Source organism: Hippopotamus amphibius, chromosome 8 (genome assembly GCF_030028045.1).
Source record: "Hippopotamus amphibius kiboko isolate mHipAmp2 chromosome 8, mHipAmp2.hap2, whole genome shotgun sequence".
NCBI lineage: Eukaryota > Metazoa > Chordata > Mammalia > Artiodactyla > Hippopotamidae > Hippopotamus > Hippopotamus amphibius.
In genome coordinates this window covers 97316034-97337610 of record NC_080193.1, presented here as the reverse complement: position 1 = coordinate 97337610, position 21577 = coordinate 97316034, and the positions used below count along the sequence as shown (strand labels likewise).

The 21577-nt window shown below is 36.7% G+C and overlaps 1 protein-coding gene across 10 annotated transcripts in view; it reads left to right on the top strand.

Moving 5' to 3' along the window:
- PIKFYVE (phosphoinositide kinase, FYVE-type zinc finger containing) overlaps positions 1-21577 on the top strand; it is a 76525-nt gene that overhangs the window by 20115 nt on the left and 34833 nt on the right. For 6 of the 10 annotated variants that reach the window (XM_057745042.1, XM_057745044.1, XM_057745043.1 and 3 more), the window contains 10 exons: positions 1686-1824; positions 3677-3834; positions 4994-5105; positions 6158-6305; positions 6861-7028; positions 12167-12226; positions 13810-13939; positions 14365-14545; positions 15190-15264; positions 18002-18109. In XM_057745042.1, the coding sequence (XP_057601025.1) occupies positions 1686-1824; positions 3677-3834; positions 4994-5105; positions 6158-6305; positions 6861-7028; positions 12167-12226; positions 13810-13939; positions 14365-14545; positions 15190-15264; positions 18002-18109 (1279 nt within the window). Of the gene's footprint in view, positions 1-1685; positions 1825-3676; positions 3835-4993; positions 5106-6157; positions 6306-6860; positions 7442-12166; positions 12227-13809; positions 13940-14364; positions 14546-15189; positions 15265-18001; positions 18110-21577 lie in introns of those variants that run through there. The other 4 variants (XM_057745046.1, XM_057745045.1, XM_057745049.1 and 1 more) reach the window with 2 other exon arrangements.

Genomic DNA, 21577 nt, shown 5'->3' with positions numbered 1-21577 from the left:
TCAAGACAGTTTTTTAAAAGGTGAGACAAATTACAGTATTCCTGTAGGCACGTGTATAAATGTAGAGATAGCTGTGCTAGTTTATGATATATCTGTGTGTTTTGAATTGATGCTAAGATTGATGTATGTCTTTAGGAAGTGAGTTACCATCTCTAAATAAAATTTTAGCTTGCATTCTTACCACTAGGCTACTTATTTGAATATTTGACAACAAAACTGACTAGTTTTCTTTTACTCTTGTTGCCACTTTATCAGAATATATGTAGGGGTGACGGACTCTTAGAGAAGCAGAATGCATGGATAATGCACATGTTGGACAAGAGACTTTAATCTGTTGAATAAGACATAGTGGCAACTTTTCACTAAAAGAATATGCCGACATGAATAACTGGTTATTTGAGAAGTCTTGTTTATAGACTATATTTATTTGATATCAGGGTTTCTCATTAACCATTAAGAATGATTTTTTTTGTTAAACCTGTTGTAAACCTGTGAATAGTTCCTTAAATTTTTCTAAAAGTATCTTTATGCTAGGAGGGCAGTTTTTCTATTGAGACCTGGTTTGAATGGCAGTCCTGTTATTTATTAGCTGAGTTAGACAGATTTCTTAATCTCTGGTTCTTGATTTATTTATCTGTAGAATGGATCTTGTACTTATTCCATAGGATTCTATGAGAGTAAATGAGGGAGGATACACCCTGAGAGTGACTTGAACACATTGTAGATGCTTCTACCTTTTATCCTTTATATAGAAGCTAAAATTGGGTTTCATTTTTCCTATGTGGAAGCTAACTAAATTTCTAGCTGAAGTTTATTTATAAATAAAAGCTTGCTGCTATTGATATTCCATTTACAAGTCCCTTATCTGGTAACTTATTGATATTCCACTTGTAAATCATTTACAGGAAGCAAAACTAAGGATATTGTACCTAATGATTGACTGTAAACTTTAGAAATAAAAATTTTTTCCTATTTAAAAAAAAAAAGGATATCGTGTAAGTACTTATATACCAAGAGAAGAAATAAATTTTCACTTCCTTTTTTATTGATCAAATTCAAAATATAATAATAATTGAGGACAATATTTTTAACATAGGTCTACTAATGAGAAAAAAGGAATTCTTTTGGGGGGGGATGACATTTTGCTGAGTTGGGGTTCAAAATTAGTGTGTTTCCTGTCATCAGAACATTATAGATGCTCAACTAAAAAAAAAACTTGTTAGTTATGCAAAAACTTTTTGGCCTGTGAGCCATAATTTCCCATCCCTGATCTGCAAGATTATTTCTGCATTTAGACTGTGATGCTTTATATTCATCATTTAAAAAAAGAAAACACCCTAATTTTCAACATTTAAAGAAGAGTTTATATCTATTTCCTTTGAGATGTTCGTGCTATATGAACTACATCTATTTTTTTTCCTATAGTCTTTTCATAATGACTTTCTTTTAAACTTAATTTGAAATTATTGCAGAACTAACATAAAAGTTGAAATTATTGCAGAATTTCTGGTTACTCTTCTCCCAGCTTCCACAGTGATAGTATCATGTATAACCATCGTAAGTACTTTTAAAAGTGCCCTTAACGTTGGCAAGTAACCGTATACTTAAAAATGAACTTTTACTGTAATTCTGTTTATTGATGAAGAATTTACAACTGTGTTTTCACTTTCTGTTTTTATTTCCAGATCGGCCAGCATTACTAACCTGTCACTGGATCGATCTGGGTCTCCCATGGTACCGTCATATGAGACATCTGTCAGTCCCCAGGCTAACCGAACATATGTTAGGACAGAGATCACTGAGGATGAACGCAAAATTCTTCTGGTACCGGTCCAGTATCTTTGATGCATTGCAAGTTTTGAGCATAAAGAATGTTTATCTCATGGATTTCTTTTTTTAAGACAAATACTAATGAAATACCCAGTTAGCATATGAATTAAATATATGAAATAATTTGCTTAAGTTTTTATTAGGATCACCTGAAATCAGCCACGCATTCCATGCTCATATGCTACGTTAACATTATCTTGACCACTTTCATCTGGCAAGATCAGAATTCAGATACCAGAGCTTAACTTTTTTTTTTTTTAAGCTCTTTATTGGAGTATATTTGCTTTACACTCTTGTACCAGTTTTTGAGGTACACCAAAGTGAATCAGCTGTATTTATACATATATCCCCATATCCCCTCCCTCCTGCGACTCCCTCCCACCCTCCCTGTCCTGGCCCTCTAAAGCATCACCCATCATGGAGTTGATCTCCCTTTGTTATACAGCAACTTCCCACTAGCTATCTATTTTACATTTGGTAGTGTGTATATGTCTATGCTACGCTCTCACTTCATCCCAGCTTCCCCTTAGTCTCCCATTCCAGCCCCATGTCCTCAAGTCCATTCTCTACATCTGCATCTCCACTCTTGCCCTGTCACTGGGTTCATCAGTACCATTTCTTCAGATTCCATGTATGTGAGTTAGCGTATGGTATTGTTTTTCTTTCTGGCTTACTTCGCTCTGTATGACAGTCTCTAGGTCTATCCACCTCATTACATACAGTTCAATTTCATTCCTTTTTATGGCTGAGTAGTATTCCATTATATATATATATGTGCCGCATCTTCTTTATCCATTCATCTATGATGGGCATTTAGGTTGTTTCCATGGAGCTTAGCTTTTGAGTTAGGTCCCAGATTGCTGTTTAAACTTTGGAACATGTTTCTTATACACATGCAATACTTTTCAGACATTTCATATTATATGTTTAAGTAGGTAGTAATCAGTTGTTCATTGAATTTATCTTTGTAAAATACTCTATTCAGTCATAAGAGTGACAAAGAAATGGAAGATACGGCTTCTGTCCTCAAGTTTATAATTCAAAAGATGTAGAGGTGAGAATAAGCATGGCACTTTCTGTGGACTGAAATAGGATTTATTAATTGGGAGAGGTTGGGAGGGTTATTAGATTCAATTCTGTGGGCAGTGAGAATGGAAAGTTATCTGGGGCTGCTTGGTGGATGGTGGTGAATTTAGTCTTCATAAGTTTTAGATTTGAACCTGTAAGTGCTGAGCAGTGTTGAAGTTTTTTTGAGCAGGGAGTGATTCCCTGATGGCCCTTCTCTAGGAAATTCACCTGGCAGTTGGGTATAGGTGAGAATGGTAAGAATCTGGTAGGGTGAAAGCTACAGAAACAGTTACTTTAGATTAATGTGATTGACTGTTCCCTCCTTTTCATTTTCCCTTCTCCAAAGAGAAGTGTGAAATTTTGTGCTTAGATAATCAGGAGACTGATAATATGTGTCATTGACTGAAAAAAAAATTATTTGGGATTTTTTTTTTCCCCCCAAGAGAAAAAGTTATGTTTGAAATAGATGAGCTGAGTTCATGCTGTTCCTCATGCATGTGTCATTTCTATTAAATCATGTAATTTAGCTATGACATCAAAAAAAAAAGAATGGGTATATGTGTATGTATAACTGATTCACTTGGCTGTACACTTGAAACTAACACAACATTGTAAATTGCCTATACTCCAATAAAAATTAAAAAAAAATCATGAAGTTAGCTCTGACAAAAAAATCTGAATTGTTTCCTTTTATGAATCTAAAAGTCAAAGGAAGGAGTCTGCAGAGGTGTATAGCTTCTTCCTCAGGAGTAATTACTTGCTCCTAATGTGGTTTCAGGACAGTGTTCAGTTAAAAGACCTGTGGAAAAAAATCTGCCATCACAGTAGCGGAATGGAGTTCCAGGATCACCGCTACTGGCTGAGAACGCACCCCAACTGCATTGTAGGCAAGGACTTAGTCAACTGGTTAATCCGAAATGGACACATTGCGACAAGGTAATGGAGTTTAAGGGAGACTTTTTGATATTATTTATGAATTTATGTTTAATGATGTCATTGTAGATATGAAGGGAGCACGTGTCTTTGTGAGTGGGGTGCTGGGTGCTGTTTGTTTTCTGTATTTGGTGTTTGGGGTGCTGATTACTCAACCCTCCTCCCTTCTGGGTTGTAATCAGTAGAGAATAGATGCAAGGAGCCAAGTGGGGTCACAGTTTACCTTATTTATTAAAAGCAGAAATGTGCAGTACTTCCCGAAGCCCAGAGCTCTAGTTAAGCAGGATTGGGGAATGTAGCTACAGCCTAAGGCCACAGCGGATTCTCCTGCTACTGCTCCCCAATCTGAACTTTCAACCTGTCTTGAGACTTGGGTCCGGTAGCCACACCTGGAGTGTCCTAGCCCGCCTCACAAATCATCTGTGAGAAAGATAGGTTCTGTTGCCTTTCAGGGTAATGCGTCGCCTGGCTTTTCTACTTCCTTAGATTAACTACTCTTCCTCTCGTGGAAAGAAACAAGTATGTAGGAAGAGAAGAAACAGCTGTAAGCAGTGAAGCCCTGGGTTCCAGTTTGGATTGTATTTCTTTTTAGTTTTGTGACCTTTGTCAGGTTATTCAGTCTCTTTGAAGCTTGACCTCTCAGCTCTAATATGAGGAAAATATATGATCCTGTGAAGAAGCTGTGAGAATGAAATAATTTGGGCTAAAGTATTTGGTAAATTGTGAACTGCGATATCAATGTGATTTGTTAAGTGTTTATTTCATGTATATATATATAGATATACATTTTATACCTTTATCTGTAATTGGTATTGTCTTCTCATCAAAGACTGTAAGCTCCTTGAGGACAGGAGCCATGCTAGTCTCACCACTTTTTTACTCCTCTAGTTAAGTACAGGGGTATGCGTGCATTGAGTACTTGCAAATGTTCGTGTAATTGAAATTAGGTTTTGTTGGGACTGCCTTATCCGTAGGTTCTCCTTTACTATGGTACCTGGGAAAATCTTCTAATTTAGCTTCAAGTCTCTCTTGTTTTATCACTCACCTATCCATGGACCATTTGAAATTCCGACTCTGATAAGATTGGAAAAAAATTCAGTTTGTGTCTCATCTTGTAAAATCATTCTTTTAAAAGTTTTCATCTTTGTTGGTCTTGATTCAGGGCACAAGCTATAGCAATTGGACAGGCAATGGTGGATGGACGTTGGCTGGATTGTGTCAGTCATCATGACCAGCTCTTCAGGGATGAATACGCGCTGTACAGACCGCTGCAGGTAGGGTTCAGTGGTACTGCTAATGAGAATATAGTGAGTTTTGTTGCCAGGTCTTCTTTATCAGTGGGAATAAAAAATAGTTGAGTTACCCAAAGATACGCTTTTCTAAGTGTTTACATGTTTTCCCTGCCATTTGAGGAAAGTTAAAACATTTTTACTTGGTCGGTGGAGTTTATGAAAAACCCATTGGAATCGAAACACTGCAGTGGTGTGGCTTTTCTTGAGCTTGGCTTTGTAATATTGGTTATTTTCAGTGTTTTTTAGTTTTATTATGTCTGTCTTTTTAGGACTAAGAGGGAGTATAAGTAATAAAATAATTGAAAAAATTTAATGTTACTGCTGTGATAGATTTTGACTCTATAGCGGTATTAAATTGTACAACAGTGGTAAAATGGTGAATATTTTTTCTTTTTTTTTTAAAGAGAAAAGTAAAAAGTTTATTGGAAAAGCAAAGTACATATGGAGATGCATGGGCAAACTCAGAGTCCAAATATTCTTTTTCTTTTCTGTTTTTTTTTTTACTGTAATTAGGGAAGTGGAAATTACTTAAAGATAGAAGTTTTAAAAGATATACTTTCACTTTTTATGCTAATTTGATAAAAATAATATTTAGTAACACCTTTGTGAACTAAAACTAGAAACTCAATGGTTAGAGAAGACAAATGATCCAAAACACTGGTGTGGTGTTACGTGTTAAAAATCTAACAGTTATTTTCCAGGGTGTGTCCTTGCGTTCGCACAAGGTAAATTCTAAGCCATCTTCACTCTCAGGAATAAAAGATGAAATGAAATGCTGTAAAATCTGTATATTATTTGTTCATAATACGCTGCCTTTAAACCTACTGATTCATGAATATTATAATTTTAAGAGTGGAATTTCCAGCATGATGCTGGTGTACAACTTAATTTCTATTAATTTGTTTATTTTTACATAAATTTATTCAGTGGTTAGGCTTATACAAATATTGGGCTAGAATTTATTTGTAGTGTGATGACCTCAACATTGTTACCGTTGAGGGTCAGTTGCTTGGATCCTGTCTTGACCCTTTCAGAGTACAGAATTTTCCGAGACCCCTTCTCCGGACAGTGACTCAGTGAATTCTGTGGAAGGACACTCTGAGCCCTCCTGGTTTAAAGACATAAAGTTTGATGACAGCGACACAGAGCAGATAGCTGAAGAAGGTGACGATAATTTGACCAGTGAGTTTCACTTTCTGACATTTTAGTGTGTATGAATCATTTATGTGTATGTGTGATAAAATGAGTGTTTTGTTTATTTAGTTGAAACAATCCTGCTTTTAAGACTTAGGGGAGATGGCTCCAACTACATGTACACAATATCTGATAGCAATCTTTGTCCTAGATACAGTATTTTCTTAAGAAACCAACTTGTTAGGCTACTGGTGTTTTCAGATTTCGCCATAGTCTTTAGTTTGCAGCAGCTTAAAAATAACTCCGAGCTAATAATATTGCAGTAGACAACTTTCTCACCTCTTCACTTGTGGTATCAGACCTTCTCTCTGCAGAACCTCCAATATATTTCTTCATTTAAAAAATTCATTTTGTATTTAACTTGCTCAAATTTTATTAAGTCTACACAGAAGTATCTGAAAATACTGTATCCATTTTGGTATTGCACATTGGGCTTGTATATTAAAAAAAAACCATTTTTCTCCTTTCCTCCAATACCCTGATGAAACCCATTTTTACTCCCCTCCTCTCCCTATATTTCTTTCCCCTCCCCAACACTAAAAGATTCTGCCAGTCCTAGCAAGCGCACATCAGTCAGCAGTTTCCAGTCCACAGTGGACAGTGACTCAGCCGCTTCTATCAGCCTGAACGTGGAGCTGGACAACGTGAACTTCCATATCAAGAAGCCCTCCAAGTACCCACATGTGCCCCCTCACCCTGCTGACCAGAAAGGTAGGAGGTAGTCACCATCTGGAATCCAAACACAGGCTGGAGAGATCTCAAGCCAGCCTGTCCTTCCGGCTTCCTCTGACCCCTATGGCTGAGGGGATTTGGTGTGGGTGTTGGTCCACCCTTTTTCATTTTCCCCACACCTCTTCCCCACATGTTTTTTTTTTGGTTGGTTCTGGTTCCTTTTATTTCTTGTTCTCTCCCTTAGTACCACCACGCTCCGTTTAAACCTTGTCGTCTTTAAAGGGAACAACATCTGACTGCTTTTCCCTTAGCATAATGTGCAACTTCCAAGGTGGCGTTTCTTTGCATTTATAACATGGATGTTCTGCTCTATTCATTTCTCTTTCTTCATTTAATATTTTAAAGCCTATTTGCTTATGCTGTTACCCAGTAGCATAGTATTTCACTAAACCTTTCCAGATGCTTGAACTAGATTGGCGAAAAACATTCACACATTCCAAAATATCTTTCTACTCTAATTTAAAATGCTTATTGTGTATATGCTGTATTTATAAAAAAGTTTTATTCTCTAATGCAAAACAAATTCATTCCTTTAGCTGTCTTATTTGAGGCAATAATTCCTTGGTATAAAAGGAAAAATAAGGTCAACCATTACTAAAATCTAACATAGCAGTACATAGAAATGAAATGCTTTTCCAAAAATTGGATGATGAGGTTTACTTTGTTGGATATAATTAAAAGCCTGTTTAAATTTTAGTTCTAAAGTGGCGTTAGTAAAGGTAAACAAATTAAAAAATACATAATTAGGAATTCCCTGGTGGTCCAGTGGTTAGGATTCTGCACTTCCACAGCAGGGGGACACGGGTTTGATCCCTGGTCATGGCCTGCACAAAAAAAAAAAAAAAAAGAGGTAAATAAGTAATTGTGGCATTTCATTATGTTACAGTAACTGAAAAATCATAATTCTACAGATGAAGCAATTTATTCCATGATTTCACCTGTAGTTTGAATTGTTAATATTTTGCACTCTAAATTTGAATTGTCTCCTTACTTAGATCTGAAGTTCTTGCCTAATTCTTTGCTGCTTCAGCAAAGAATATGTTCAGAAGAGAGACGCTTTTGAACTTAAATACCTATGCTAAACTAACTGGAAACGAATTCACATTTCTACAAAGATTTCTCGTAACTGTCAATATGAGCTATTATCGTCAAAAGGTGGTAAAATGGCATTTAAGGTATAATAATAAAAAGGTATATCTTATTTAAGAGTAGAAACTTAGAGAGGGTGTGAGAAAAATCCACATCTTTGTGGGAATCCTCAAAGCAGAAATTGGAAAAATGATGGCAGACGTTTGGGTGAGTATGAAAGGACAGTGAAGCAGAGGTGGCGCTAGTGTGAGAATTAACTGTAGAGTGTGGTCACATGGAAGGTGTGGCTTTTTGTAATATAAATGGCAGATGTGGTTCAGTGGTGGGATGATCTGTCATGGCGGAAGGTGTCTGTCCTCTGCACACATTTGTTGGCAGTTTCATCGTGCTGAAAGTAGAGTGTGAAAGACATTTTTGACTTGCTGATGATTTCATCTCTTGGAAAGTTAAGGAACTTTTGAAAATCATGAAGAAAGTGACCTGTCATCATGGAATTCATAATAGCAAAAGGTGGCATTTGCTTTAGGAAGCCTAGCTTCATAATGTTGGCAGAAGAATGGAATAAAAGGCTCTGATAATGACATTTTGGCAATACTACCTCAGATGGCATTTCTGAGGAAAATTAAAGGGGAAGCACCTACAGTTGAAAAAACCATCATGACTCCTCTGGAAACTTTCTGATCTCAACCTTTAAAAAATTTTTTCTGTGAAAATTGTGAGAGGATCAGTCTGAGAGAGGGGCCAGTGCTTTTAGAGAAGTGGCAGGATAGCAGAAGTCCAGATTTCACTGGAGGTTGGAGGCAATGCCAAGGATATCTTGGGAAAGATTTTTTAAATTGTGATACAAAGAAAGAAAAATTAGGCCAGTTATGTGGGGAAGTTGATATACTGTTAATTGAAGCTTTTTTTTTTTTTAAAAAACCTCTGTCAAGATAATCTTACCAGGAAAGAACATTCACTGTTAAGAGGAAGTGAAGTCCAAGGTAATGAAGAGATAGAGAATGCTTGATGGTTGTTTTTTTTTCCCTTTCTAGTTTTACTGAGGTACAGTTGACATAAAGCACTGTATAAGTTTAAGGTGTACAGCATAAGTTTAGTGAACATCCATCATCTCACATAGATACAAAATTAAATAGAAAATTTTTTTTCTTTGTGAATTTACTCTAACAACTTTCATATTTGACATAAAGCAGTGTAAGTTGTATTTATTGTGTTGTACATTACGTGCCTAGTACTGGAAGTTTGTCCCCCTCCCCCAGCCCCTTCCTCTGGTAACTACCAATCTGATCTCTTTTTTCTCAGTTTGTTTTTGAAGTGTAATTGACCTACAGCTATTATATAGCATAGTGATTCCATAGTTCTATGTATTTTGAAATGACCACCAGTTGTCTAGTTAAAATCTGTCACCATAAAAAGATATTACATAGTTATTGACTGTATTCCCCACACTGTGTATTTTATACCCATGACTTAGTTTGCAGTTGGAAGTGTGTACCCCTTAATCTCCTTTAACCTAATTCTTTTCTCCTCCCCCACTGGCAATCACCTGTTTGTTCTCTGTATATAACTCTGTTTCTGTTTGTTCATTTGTTTTGTTTTTTAGATTCCAACATGTAAGTGAAATCATGCAGTATTTGTCTGTCTCTGACTTATTTCACCTAGCATAATACCCTCTAGGTCCACCCATGTTTTCACAAATAGCAAGATTTCATTCTTTTTTGTGTCTGAGTAATATTCCATTGTATGTATGTGTATACACACATACCAGAAAGAATTATTAGATTGACCTCTTAGGTCATTTGCAACCTTGAGAGCCTGTAATTTGAGGACTTTATAAATCCCTTACTAAACGTTCTAGCTTTCATAGTTCTCTCGTGTTAGTTTTTAGCACACTAACAAGAATTACTCTTTTTTTCTATTTTTCTTGTGAAGTTGAGATACAATAAATATTTTTTTCTTCATTGTGATTAAGAGGAACACTGGTTACCAGAAAATAAAGGTCATCAGAGTGATCTAGTTAGGAAAGTGAAAGAATAATAGACTTACTCTGCTTTTGATTTTCAAATATAAATGCTTTTTACCTTTCCATTAAAGATAATACTTATTACATCTTTTCTTAGGGATTATCCACTAGCTTTTAAGGCTGAGGAAATTTGAATTTATAAAATTGATTGAAATACCTGTATTTAAGGAAAAAAAACTGCTCATGGTTTTTTTTTTTTTTAATATTATGTAAGCAAACCCCTCATTTTCAGAAACTTGTAAAACTGAGACAGTGTGACCTTCTGGTTTGATTAATTTTTCACTGTTGGTCTTGGAGAGTTATGCAATTAAAACATATTTTATTATGTGTAGGAAGCAGGATTCTGAACCATTCTTGGAAAGTTGGCAAGTAGAACCTAGAGAAGAAAGTGCAAATCATGGCTTTCACAAACCTCTAGACCTAACGTCCCATTTATAGGGACATGTGGGGTATAAGAGCAAGTTAAATAGTACCATAAGCAAACAATCCATCAAATCCAGAATGTGGGATGTGCACCAGGACATTTGGCCTGGGCTCTTCATGAAAAAGAAAAAGGCAGGGGGTCTACTTTAGATTAAAAGAGAATGAAGAGAATGTAATACATGAACCTTAATGCATCCAGGTTTGAGGGGGAGAAAACCTTTATTAAAGCATTTTGGAAACACAGAGAAATTTGAATATGGGCTAACTCGATGATATTAAGAAATTGTCAGTTTTCTTAAGTGTGTAAATATTATGGCTATAGAGGAGAACGCCCTTAGATTCATGCTGAAATATTAGTGTCATGATATATGTAATTTCAAATGGTCTGGAAAAAAGCACACATAGAGAAATCAGATATGGCAAGTCATTAACAATTGTTCAGTCTAGGTGGGTTTTCTGTATGTTTGAAATTTTTTCATAATAAAATGGGGAAACGCCATCGCTTCTGGAATTATATAAATATATATCCTTTAGAATGAAGAATAAAGCTTACACGTTAGTTGAACAAATAGAGGTTGGCACTATTAATTTCTGTGAGGGAGGTATAGAATTAAAGTATAACATCTGTTTTCACTGGTCTACATAATACTTGCTTTTATTGTATTTGACATGGCACACTTGAACTTTCTAAATCTTTTTCTCTGCTTTCTTGTTTGAAGGATGAGCATATTGGCTTATAAACACATTGACTTTTGAAGCCCATTTGTTTATAAATGAAATCTACTTGGAAAGAATTTTGTGAAGCACCTTTACCTTACAGAACTTAAAATGCATTGTGGTTACATTTGCATGGTAGAAAGAACCTCTGTTGAGCTATACTTGGTTACAGACCTAGAGAAAACGTCATGAGGAAGTAAAGAATAAGTTTCACTTATAAGAAAAATATTTAATATTCTAGAAGTTCTAAAAGAACACATTCAGTGTGTGTTCAGAAGTTATCTTTTGAGAACTGTTGGGAAGTGTTTGGTTCAAATTTTTGAAAAATTAAAACTAATTTAAAACTAACATAAACCCTGATGAGTTATATCTTTATTCCCTGCCATTGTCACTTTTTTATAAATTTGTTTTATAGCTTATATTCTGAAATTTAAAAAACTCCCCCTTATATTGTTTTATGAGATGGCTTCTCTATCTGAACTTGTTATTTATTAGGTAAATACGGTTGTACATGAGAGAGTAACTTTTTAGGCTTGTCATGCAAATTACTGACGATCTGAAGTTTTCATAAGGCAGTTCAGTTTTGATAAGGGAAAAATGATCTGTTGAAGATTATCTGTCACTACTGTTTCAAGGTTCTGTTGAGTTATTAATTTAAGTCTATCAAGTTTAGTATGAAGTATGTAGAACAAGTCATAGACTGGCATTTTAGCCTAAAGTTTTCCTGACTTGGCCACACAGCGTTGGGTTTAGTGTGAGTAATAGTTTGTGTGTGGGTGTGTTTTCTGTATAATTATGCTGGCATGCTATACTCATAAGCTTCTCCTTTCCTTCCTCCTCTCTCTGCTCGCTTCCTGGTATGCAGAGTATTTGATTTCTGACAATGGAGGACAACAGCTCTCAATAAGTGACGCCTTCATCAAAGGTAATTTTATCAAAAGTTATACATGGGGTGGTGTTTCTTTTGTTCATGGGCTAGCACATTGATAGGCGGAGAGTAGGTAATGACAGTGTATTTGATTATTTTAGTGTCACAGGAACACAGTTTTTAGTATGTGTAGTTACTTTGAGACTTGAGAATCAAGCATGTGAACTTGGTTTGAGAGCAGGTTTCTGATCTGAAAAATAATTGTTTGAAAGCTTTTAAATAGAACTTGAATTTTATTCATTTAAAGGCATAGTTTATATTTTTCCTATATCATGAATATAGTATTAAGTATTGATATACATGTCATCAGTGATTGTCAAGTTTATCAAAAAGCCAACAGGCAGATCTCATCCAATTAAGGATGCTGCTTGCCCTGTGGAGTTGGGAAGAGAAGTGGACAGAAGGAGATAAAGAACTAATTCTGCTGATCGTTTCCTTGGGGACAAGAGGAAGTATAGAAGACTATAAGCCTTTTCTAACCCTGTCCCTACTTTGCTCGCTGTGGAGTGTAGACACACTTACTTAATTGGTCCATAACACTCTTATACCTTAGGCCTCAGATAATGAGAGGATTTCACAAAGAAGAAGATGGGGCAAGCTGGTGCAAGGGCAGCCACTTGCAGCTGGTGTCATAACTTAGCAGTGTTTCTAAATTCACCTCCAGGTATCTGGTTCAACTAGATGTTTATAGACCAGGGGTTCATGTAATGGAAATGTGCAGTGCTTGTTCCTCACTCGTCATCGACACTGGCTTTACTGTGTAGGCTGTGGGACTGTTTATTAGTTGAAAGCTTTTTGTTTGGTTTGTTTTAAGAGGGGAAAGATTAGAGAATTTTTGCAAGCATTTCCCACCACTTTGCATTTATTCAGTCACATTTTCCAAGAATTATTTAGTGAGCATCTTTTTAGCAAAGCATTTAGTATTATCATTTTTTTTTTGGTCTTGATCCATTTATAAAATTTTACATAAGTTGTTATTTACCATGTTTTAATTTCTTTACAGTTAATTTTTAGGTCTTGCCAGTTAAAAAGAAAGCCTTTTGTTCCAGTATTGAAAAAGAAACACTGCAAGGATTGTCTGAATAGACTTTCTATACTGTCATGTACTGGTTCAAATGTATCAGAGCTGAGCTTTTCTCTTTAAAGTTCAGCACCCACACTATCACGTTTTGCTTGCATTCTGATTTCTGTTGAATGCAGTTTTCAGTTTGTGATTTTATAGGGAAAATTAACCACCTTGTTTTTTAATGTCCCCAAATAAATAAAAGGACTGTAAAAAAAAAATCTCATTTTATTTGCTTTTCAGAAGCTGCATATAAAATTATTTTCTTAAGAGTCCTGGTTGCTTATGTAAATTTACTTTTCACACTTCTGTCTCTGATTTTGGCTGTTGAAAATATTGAAGATCTGAGATTTAATTTTTTTATTTATGAATTTAAACATGTCCTTGCTTTTTTTTACACCAGCAATTTGAATTGGCTATCTTAAAAAATTTAAAAAGATAAGTTGGCAATTTCTAAATCTATGAATAGATTGTATAAAACATGACAATGAACTATAATTTCTTATTTTACACTTAGAATCCCTATTTAACCGTCGAGTTGAGGAAAAATCCAAAGAGCTGCCTTTCACACCTTTGGGTTGGCATCATAACAACCTGGAGCTGCTGAGGGAGGAGAATGGAGAGAAACAAGCCATGGAGAGGTTGCTGTAAGGCAGTGAGCTTTTTAATTTTAATTCTCCATTTTTATAATCTTCAGTGACTTGATAGGCATATGCATAGTTCTTCCTTATAAGGTCAAAAATACTAACATTACTTAGGAAATAAAGCCTGTTCTGGTGAAGTTTCTTATAAAACAAAGACTCCTAAGTTGTGCTTGTCTGTCCCTATTGTCAGTTATGTGTTAAAATTTAATTGAATTAGATGGGTCATCTTAATTGAAGATACTCACAGATTTTCTTTATGTGCAAAATCAGTAAGGTGTAGATATGCTGAAAAAATAAAATTGACCAAGAAGATCTTATCTGTGAGCTATAATTCATGTACTTATTTCTTTGTAGACTGTTGCATCTTCAGAACTATTATCTTTCGTAGTATTAACTATGCAAACTTCTTTCCTGTAACGTTTTTGTAGTTCAGCTAATCATAACCACATGATGGCACTACTCCAACAGTTGCTCCATAATGAGTCATTGTCACCATCTTGGAGGGACATCATTGTATCACTAGTCTGCCAGGTTGTTCAAACAGTCCGACCTGATGTCAAGAACCGGGATGATGACATGGATATCCGTCAGTTTGTCCACATCAAAAAAGTGAGCTCTGCTAATGCTTTCCCAATGCTAGGACTTGATGAGATGGGCCTAATAGTAATTTCTCTCTTAATGGGAATCTGAAAGAGTCATTACCAGGAGGGATGCTAGGTGAGGAGGGGGAAGTTTTTCTGCCTGCTCTATTTGTTAGCAGTGTACCTAAGGGTCCTAGAAGCCATTGTTAAGAAGCGAGAGGTGAATGGGGGTGGGGGGTAAGTTGGGCTTGCAAAGGGCTGGGAACCCAAACTTTCTTTCTTCCTCTTCTTGATGTGGCATCTATGAGAAGGCCTCTTCCCACAGATCACTGTCACTGTTCTGAGGAAAAGAGTGAGTAGTTGCTTTATTTAGAGAGTAGTGGAGTTTTGCCTGTATTTTTTGCATATGATATGTAACTTAATAGGGGTCTTAATTGACATCTGGCATCAATTTGTTTGGTCAGATGGGTATTCTCAAGTACCAGATAGTATGTTAGAGAGTTGATGATGAGATGCCATTAATTATTGGTTGAAAGGAAGAAATACATTCTGGAACTTTCTGTTCTTACTTGGTTAGATAATTGTTTAAATAAAAAGTGGAAATAAGGCAGTTCATTTGACTGGATTCTAAGGATGTATCATTGAATTTTGTTTTCTTAATTGTTTCATTAGATCCCAGGTGGAAAGAAGTTTGATTCAGTGGTTGTCAATGGGTTTGTTTGTACCAAGAATGTTGCACATAAAAAGGTAATGTGATTCAGTTCAACGGTGAAGTTCAGCAGACTGTGACCATGTGGCAAGCTAACAAGCTGGGGGTACCCACCCTAATCGTGGAAGAAAAGGAGATCAGACATTGAGGGGTGACTAGCAGTGTCTGCCATAGGGGTGAAATTGGGGGGCTCAGGGAGCGTTTCCTAGAGCCAATGTTGATTGGGACTTGGACAGTGGGAACTCATCAGACAGAAGGTGGCTTCTCAACCAGCAGGCTGACAGGAAACTGGTATCATTTCTTCCTTGACCCCGCCACATCTCAGGGAGACAAGATTTTCTAACAGACCAGAGTCCTTCCAGAGGCCTACCATTTTAAAACTTTATTCTTCCACATAGGGCTGAGCTCAGAATTATCACTGGAATTCTGTTATCCTTCTCCCCTTTTATCTCTGCCTTCGGCCCACAGGCCTTTTTCTAGCACTAGCACAGAGAGTCGGGTGAGGTAACCTGGTGTACTGAGGAGACTCTGGGGTCCTAAGGTGCAAGGTGGGAAACAGCAGGAGATGAAGCTGGAGGAGGCAGGCAAGGGTTTCGTGTCTTACTTTATGCTGAAGGCTGCTGACAAGCAAAGTGTAGTGTGCGTTAGGATTACCTGTGCACCTTGTTAAAAATGTAGATTCCTAAGCCCAAACCTTAGAAATTCTCATTCAGTAGGTTAGGGGGGGTGGGAGTGGGGGGGGAGGGGTAGGGGAAGGGTGGGACTACTTTAACATTTTTTTTTAATGAAGTATAGTTAATTTACAATGTTACGTTAGTTTCTGGTGTACAGCAAAAGTGATTCAGTTTTCTATATATGTGTGTGTGTATTTTTTTATATTCTTTTCCATTATAGTTCATTAAAGGATATAGGATATAGTTCCCTGTGCTATACTAGTAGGACCGTGTTGCCTATTTATTTTATACACAGTGGCTTGCATCTGCCATTCCCAAACTCCTAATTTGTCCCTCCCCCTCACCACTTTCCTCTTTGGTAACAATAAATTTGTTCTGTATGTCTGTGAGTCTGTTTCTGTTTTGTATATAAGTTCATTTGTGTCATATTTTAGATTCCACATGGAAGTGATATCATGTAATATTTGTCTTTTTCTGTCTGACTTACTTCACTTAGTGTGATAATCTCTAGGTCCATCCTTGTTGCTGCAAATGCCATTATTTCATTCTTTTTTGTGGCTGAGTAGTATTCCGTTGTGTATGCATACCACATTTTCTTTATCCATTCATCTGTTGAGGGACATTTAGATTGCTTCCATGTCTTGGCTATTGTAAATAGTGCTGCTGTGAACATTGGGGTGCATGTATCTTTTAAAATTAGACTTTCCTGCAGTCCTGGATGCACACCCAGGAGTGGGATTGCAGGATCATACGGTAACTCTGTTTTTAGTTTTTTAAGGAGGCTCCATACTGCTTTCCATAGTGGCTGCACCATTACATGCGGGTGGGACTACTTTTAGTGGAGGCACTCTGGGTGTTTCCAGTGTTGTTTATTGGTTCTCACATTTTGAGAAACCGTTGATCTGTAACAGTGCTCTCAAATCTTGCTGTGCTTCAGAATCACTAAGGGAACTCATTAAAAATAGAGATACCCTGGCCCCACCTCTGGGGATACTGATTTAGTTACAGTGAGAGCTCAAGCAAATTTCAAGCCTGAGCAACTAGATGGATAAACTACAGTTCTGTTTTTACTCTTTTCTAAGCAGAGGCTAATAATTTATGTTTTGTAAGGCATTAAGCCTCCTGAAAGTTGTTAGTGACCATAGATAAATAAAAGTATGTTTGGATTTGATATTATGGTAATGATCAAAAGTTCATATTTCTATGTGGAGATTAATTAAAACAGCATTTTACCCATCAAATTAAGTGACCTTTGTTGAATTCAGAGGTAGTTATGTTGTGCTCATCTCCGGAATTAAAAACTGTTATGTGGGTGTGGTAGACACGTATGCATGAATGCCTGTCTTGCCCCACTGTCCATATTTAGAGACAGTCTTTAATTTGTAGTTGCTAAAAGAGCCCTGAATGTAGTTTCCCAGCTGATGAGTCAGTGTTTCAGGACCATTTGCTGGTTTGGTCCTGGTAAGTTTGGTCAGTCGGAAGCTTCGATTGCAGGACCCAGGCTGTTCCACCTGTGGCTTTGGTTGTGCGGTTAGGGTATATTGTTTGAGTCTCTGCTTCTGGATATGCTTTAAGGTTTTCTGTTTAAACTTCTTGTTATCCAGTTTGGCTTGCAAGTTTATGACTGCTTGGAAAATATATTCCATTAAAAATATATTCAGCAGGTGTTTTAATTCTTTTCTCCTTTCTCTACCCTTCTTAAATTTCAGAAAAATTAAGTTCTGCCTTCAAGTTGCTGATCTATGGGAGTTTGTAGAGTAGCCTGTCTTTAAGCCTCTCTCCTCCCTACCCAGGGCTTGATAGCTTTTCCTGCAACATTAGAAATTTAAAAAAAAAAAGTTGAGTATAGAAGATTAGGTAAAATAGCAATAGTAGAAAAGAAGCCAATTTTTGAAGAATTTTGCATAGCTCTAAACTAATAATTTGATTTGAAAAAAAAAGAATACCATAAAAGAACTAAATGAGAGTATTTTAATATGAATATAATGAGATCATCCATTTAAGAGGAATTATGAACAGTATGAATTTAAAGCTGTGATTAAAGGAGGAGTATAAAGTGCAAACTTTCAGAGTTTTAACAAACTGTTCATTTATTTTTTAGATGAATTCTTCTATTAAAAACCCCAAAATTCTTCTATTGAAGTGTTCCATTGAGTATCTCTACAGAGAAGAAACTAAATTTACTTGCATTGATCCCATCGTGCTTCAGGTAAGAACTTCTTAATGAAACAGTGATCTGGAGGGATGTTTGTGTACTACGATGCTTGCCAGCTCTTATAACACATTCCAGTTGATTAAATTTGATAGGCAAACTTCATTGCTCTTACTTCATTTAAAAATTTATTATAAAAGATATTTTTGTGTATCACACTTTAGAATCTTACCAAAACCTCTGTCACTGTTTATTTTTAGTTTTAAAGTGTTAAAGGCAACACATAACTTTTTGGGAATATATGAAAAAAAAAGTGAAAATCCAAGTCCTGTTTTTTTTCTCACCTGGGTCATGGATTTACTTTAAGGTTTTCTCTAACTTAATCAGATTCCCAGTGGTAATAACCTGATTTTTAATAGTCTTTACTACTAAAATGCATGTTTCTAGAACGCAAAGTAGCTTACACACAGTTGGTAAAAGGGAATAAGGTCAGATGGAAGCTGTGTCGGTTTCTGTGTGGTTTTTCTTAACTGAGGGGGCCCAGAATAGCTGCAGTAGGACTATAACCCTCAGCTGGAGAAAAAACAGCCTCGGCTCAGCTTCTAGACAGGCAGGAACCCTTCCAGCTCTATTTTAAGAAATTAGAAGTGAGCTTCCTCTTCCAAAGAGGAAGAGTTCTCTCCCCAGAGATATGCAGCCCCTGGTCCTGGACCACTCTTAGGCGCTCAGTGCTCAGAGCTCCATTTCTTTTCTTTTTTTCCTAAAATTAATTGATTAATTAATTTTTGGCAGCGTTGGGTCTTTGTTGCTGCGAATGGGCTTTCACTAGTTGCGGTGAGCGGGGGTACTCTGCGGTGTGTGAGCTTCTCGTGTTGGCTTCTGTTGTTACGGAGCATGGGCTCTAGGTGTGCTGACTTCAGTAGTTGTGGCTCACAGGCTCTAAAGTGCAGGCCCTGTAGCTGTGGTCCACGGGCTTAGTTCCTTTGTGGCATGTGGGATCTTCCCGGACCAGGGATGGAAGCCATGTTCCCTGCATTGGCAGGCGGATTCTTAACCACTGTGCTACCAGGGAAGTCCTGAGAGCTCTATTTCCAATTGCAGTGTTGGACTTGCTTTTGTACATTTTAAATTTCCCTTGAGGCCACCTCCAGCTGCCTGAGCTGCCCGTCTGGGCTGTCCAAGTTCTCTGTCAAGGTACCAATTATTATTATTGTTAGTGCTCTGGATATGAAGTTGCATAGCCTTTGAAAGTTGTCTGCCCCAACCTCTTTTCTCCCATAAATGCTGTTAATTAATTTGTAGCTGTTCGAAATGGGAAGTTTTCAGGAATGTGTATGTCCTGTTATAGCAGAAACACTTCCATTGAGTTATAGAAACATTTAGGAAAAGCATTACTTGAAAATTCATAAATGATAGGTACATTTTCCCAAGAGTGGTGGGAGCAATCGCTTTTGTTCTGAGTTCATAGACACCAACAGAAAAAACTTAATTGTGGTGAAAAGCACCATGGGTTATGAAACTGCTCTATTGCTTAATGAACTTGGTTAACTTGAACTGTTTCCTTTTTGGAATTCAGCTGAGTATCAGTAAAAGTGAGGGGTTTCAACTAGATTTATACCATTCCTTCTAGCTCTTGATGCTGGGAGTTTTCTTGATCTCACTGAAGGTATCATCGAAAGACTTTTCTAGGCTTAGATCACAACCACATGGATTGAAAGATGCATCCTGATTGCAGAGTTATTAAAATGTGTAAAATTTTATGTCTTGAAATTGATGAACTAGTAATCAGAATCCATAGATATTTGGTTACAAAAAAGTTGTACTTAAATTTATCCACTTTATTTTAACTCCTTTCTTATGACCAGGTTAGTAGACTAAAGTCTTTATGTTAGAGAAGTATGCTCTGGGCAATGTATATTAATAAACATGATTTAATTCATATAACTTAAAACATCTTGTTCATCAGTGCTTTAAGACATAGTTTATTATATCTTTAAGTTCTGACCTATTAAAGTTTTTAGTTTGAATTGATAGAAAGTATCACTTGATATGACTTTTTTTTTTTTTTCCTTTTTTGGTCCACTCGTGGAATAACCAATCAAAGAAGAAGCCGAAAGGTAGATAGTTAGGAGGAGGAGGATGAGAAACAGAGGGCAAGGAGATAATTAGCCTGTGGCGTCATGCTGTCTTCCTGAGGTCGGCCCTCGAGGTCTGTTGGTCTGCCACTGCTCCATTTTGTGTTCTTGGCCTGCCTCCTGAGGCTATTTGCTTGCTGCGCGTGGTCCAGGCCCCCTTTTTAGTATGGTGCTTCATGTATAATCGTAATAGTTGATAGAAGCTGGAACTAAGAGGGAATGAATTTGCTCTCCCTGTGTCAGAGGCCAGAAACTTAAAAAAAAATCAACTTATTTTAGTTATTCTTTATTGGAGCTGCATAAATAAAATCATTTAAAATGTCATTAAAGTACAATTTAGTAAGCAGAGAAGGAAATTAACACATTTCAGGGAAAAGAATTCCATTTCAGTAATAATGGGTGAATTTGAAAATGTGCAATTTCTTTTCTTTTCTTTTCTTTTCTTTTCTTTTATTTTTCCTCATTTTATTTATTTATTTATTATTTTTTGGGGGTACACCAAGTTCAGTCATCTGTTTTTATACACATATCCCCGTATTCCCTCCCTCCCTCGACTCCCCCCCACCCTCGCCGTCCCAGTCCTCGAAGGCATCATCCATCCTCAAGTTGAACTCCCTTTGTTATACAGCAACTTTCCACTGGCTATCTATTTTACAGTGGGTAGTATATATATGTCTGTGCTACTCTCTCACTTCGTCTCAGCTTCCCCTTCACCCCCCGCCCCCCCAAACCTCGAGTTCTCCAGTCCATTCTCTGCATCTGCATCCTTGTTCTTGTCTTGTCACTGAGTTGATCAGTACCATTTTTTGAGTCCGTATATGTGAGTTAGCATACAATATTTGTCTTTCTCTTTCTGGCTTACTCCACTCTGTATGATAGACTCTAGGTCTATCCACCTCATTACATATAGCTCCATTTCATTCCTTTTTTATAGCTGAGTAATATTCCATTGTATATATATGCCACATCTTCTTTATCTGAAAACGTGCAATTTCTATTAGTAAAACAGAGAATGGTGAGAAGAAATATACTCCATAAGCAGGGCAGATTAATTGCAGGGAATAGGCTCGTCCATTGCTGATGGTACTGATGTGAACACACTCTTCCTCAGAAAACTCTGGGCATACACAGCAGAAGTGATAGATGTGCTCCCACGTTCCATTGTCTCCTGTCTGAGCCCAGAAATTTTATGAAAAAATTAATGAATTATATTGTTTTAACTCTGGTTGTTATTTACAATATTCATTTGCTTTGAAAGTAAGCCTCTGTCATAAAATTGTGTTAAACACGTTTTAATTTTAACTTTAGCTGTTCTAGGTAGAATATTACCTGTTGGGAGATTGAAGTTAGGAAGTAGCTGAAATAGCATCTGTTAGAGAGCTATTTATTC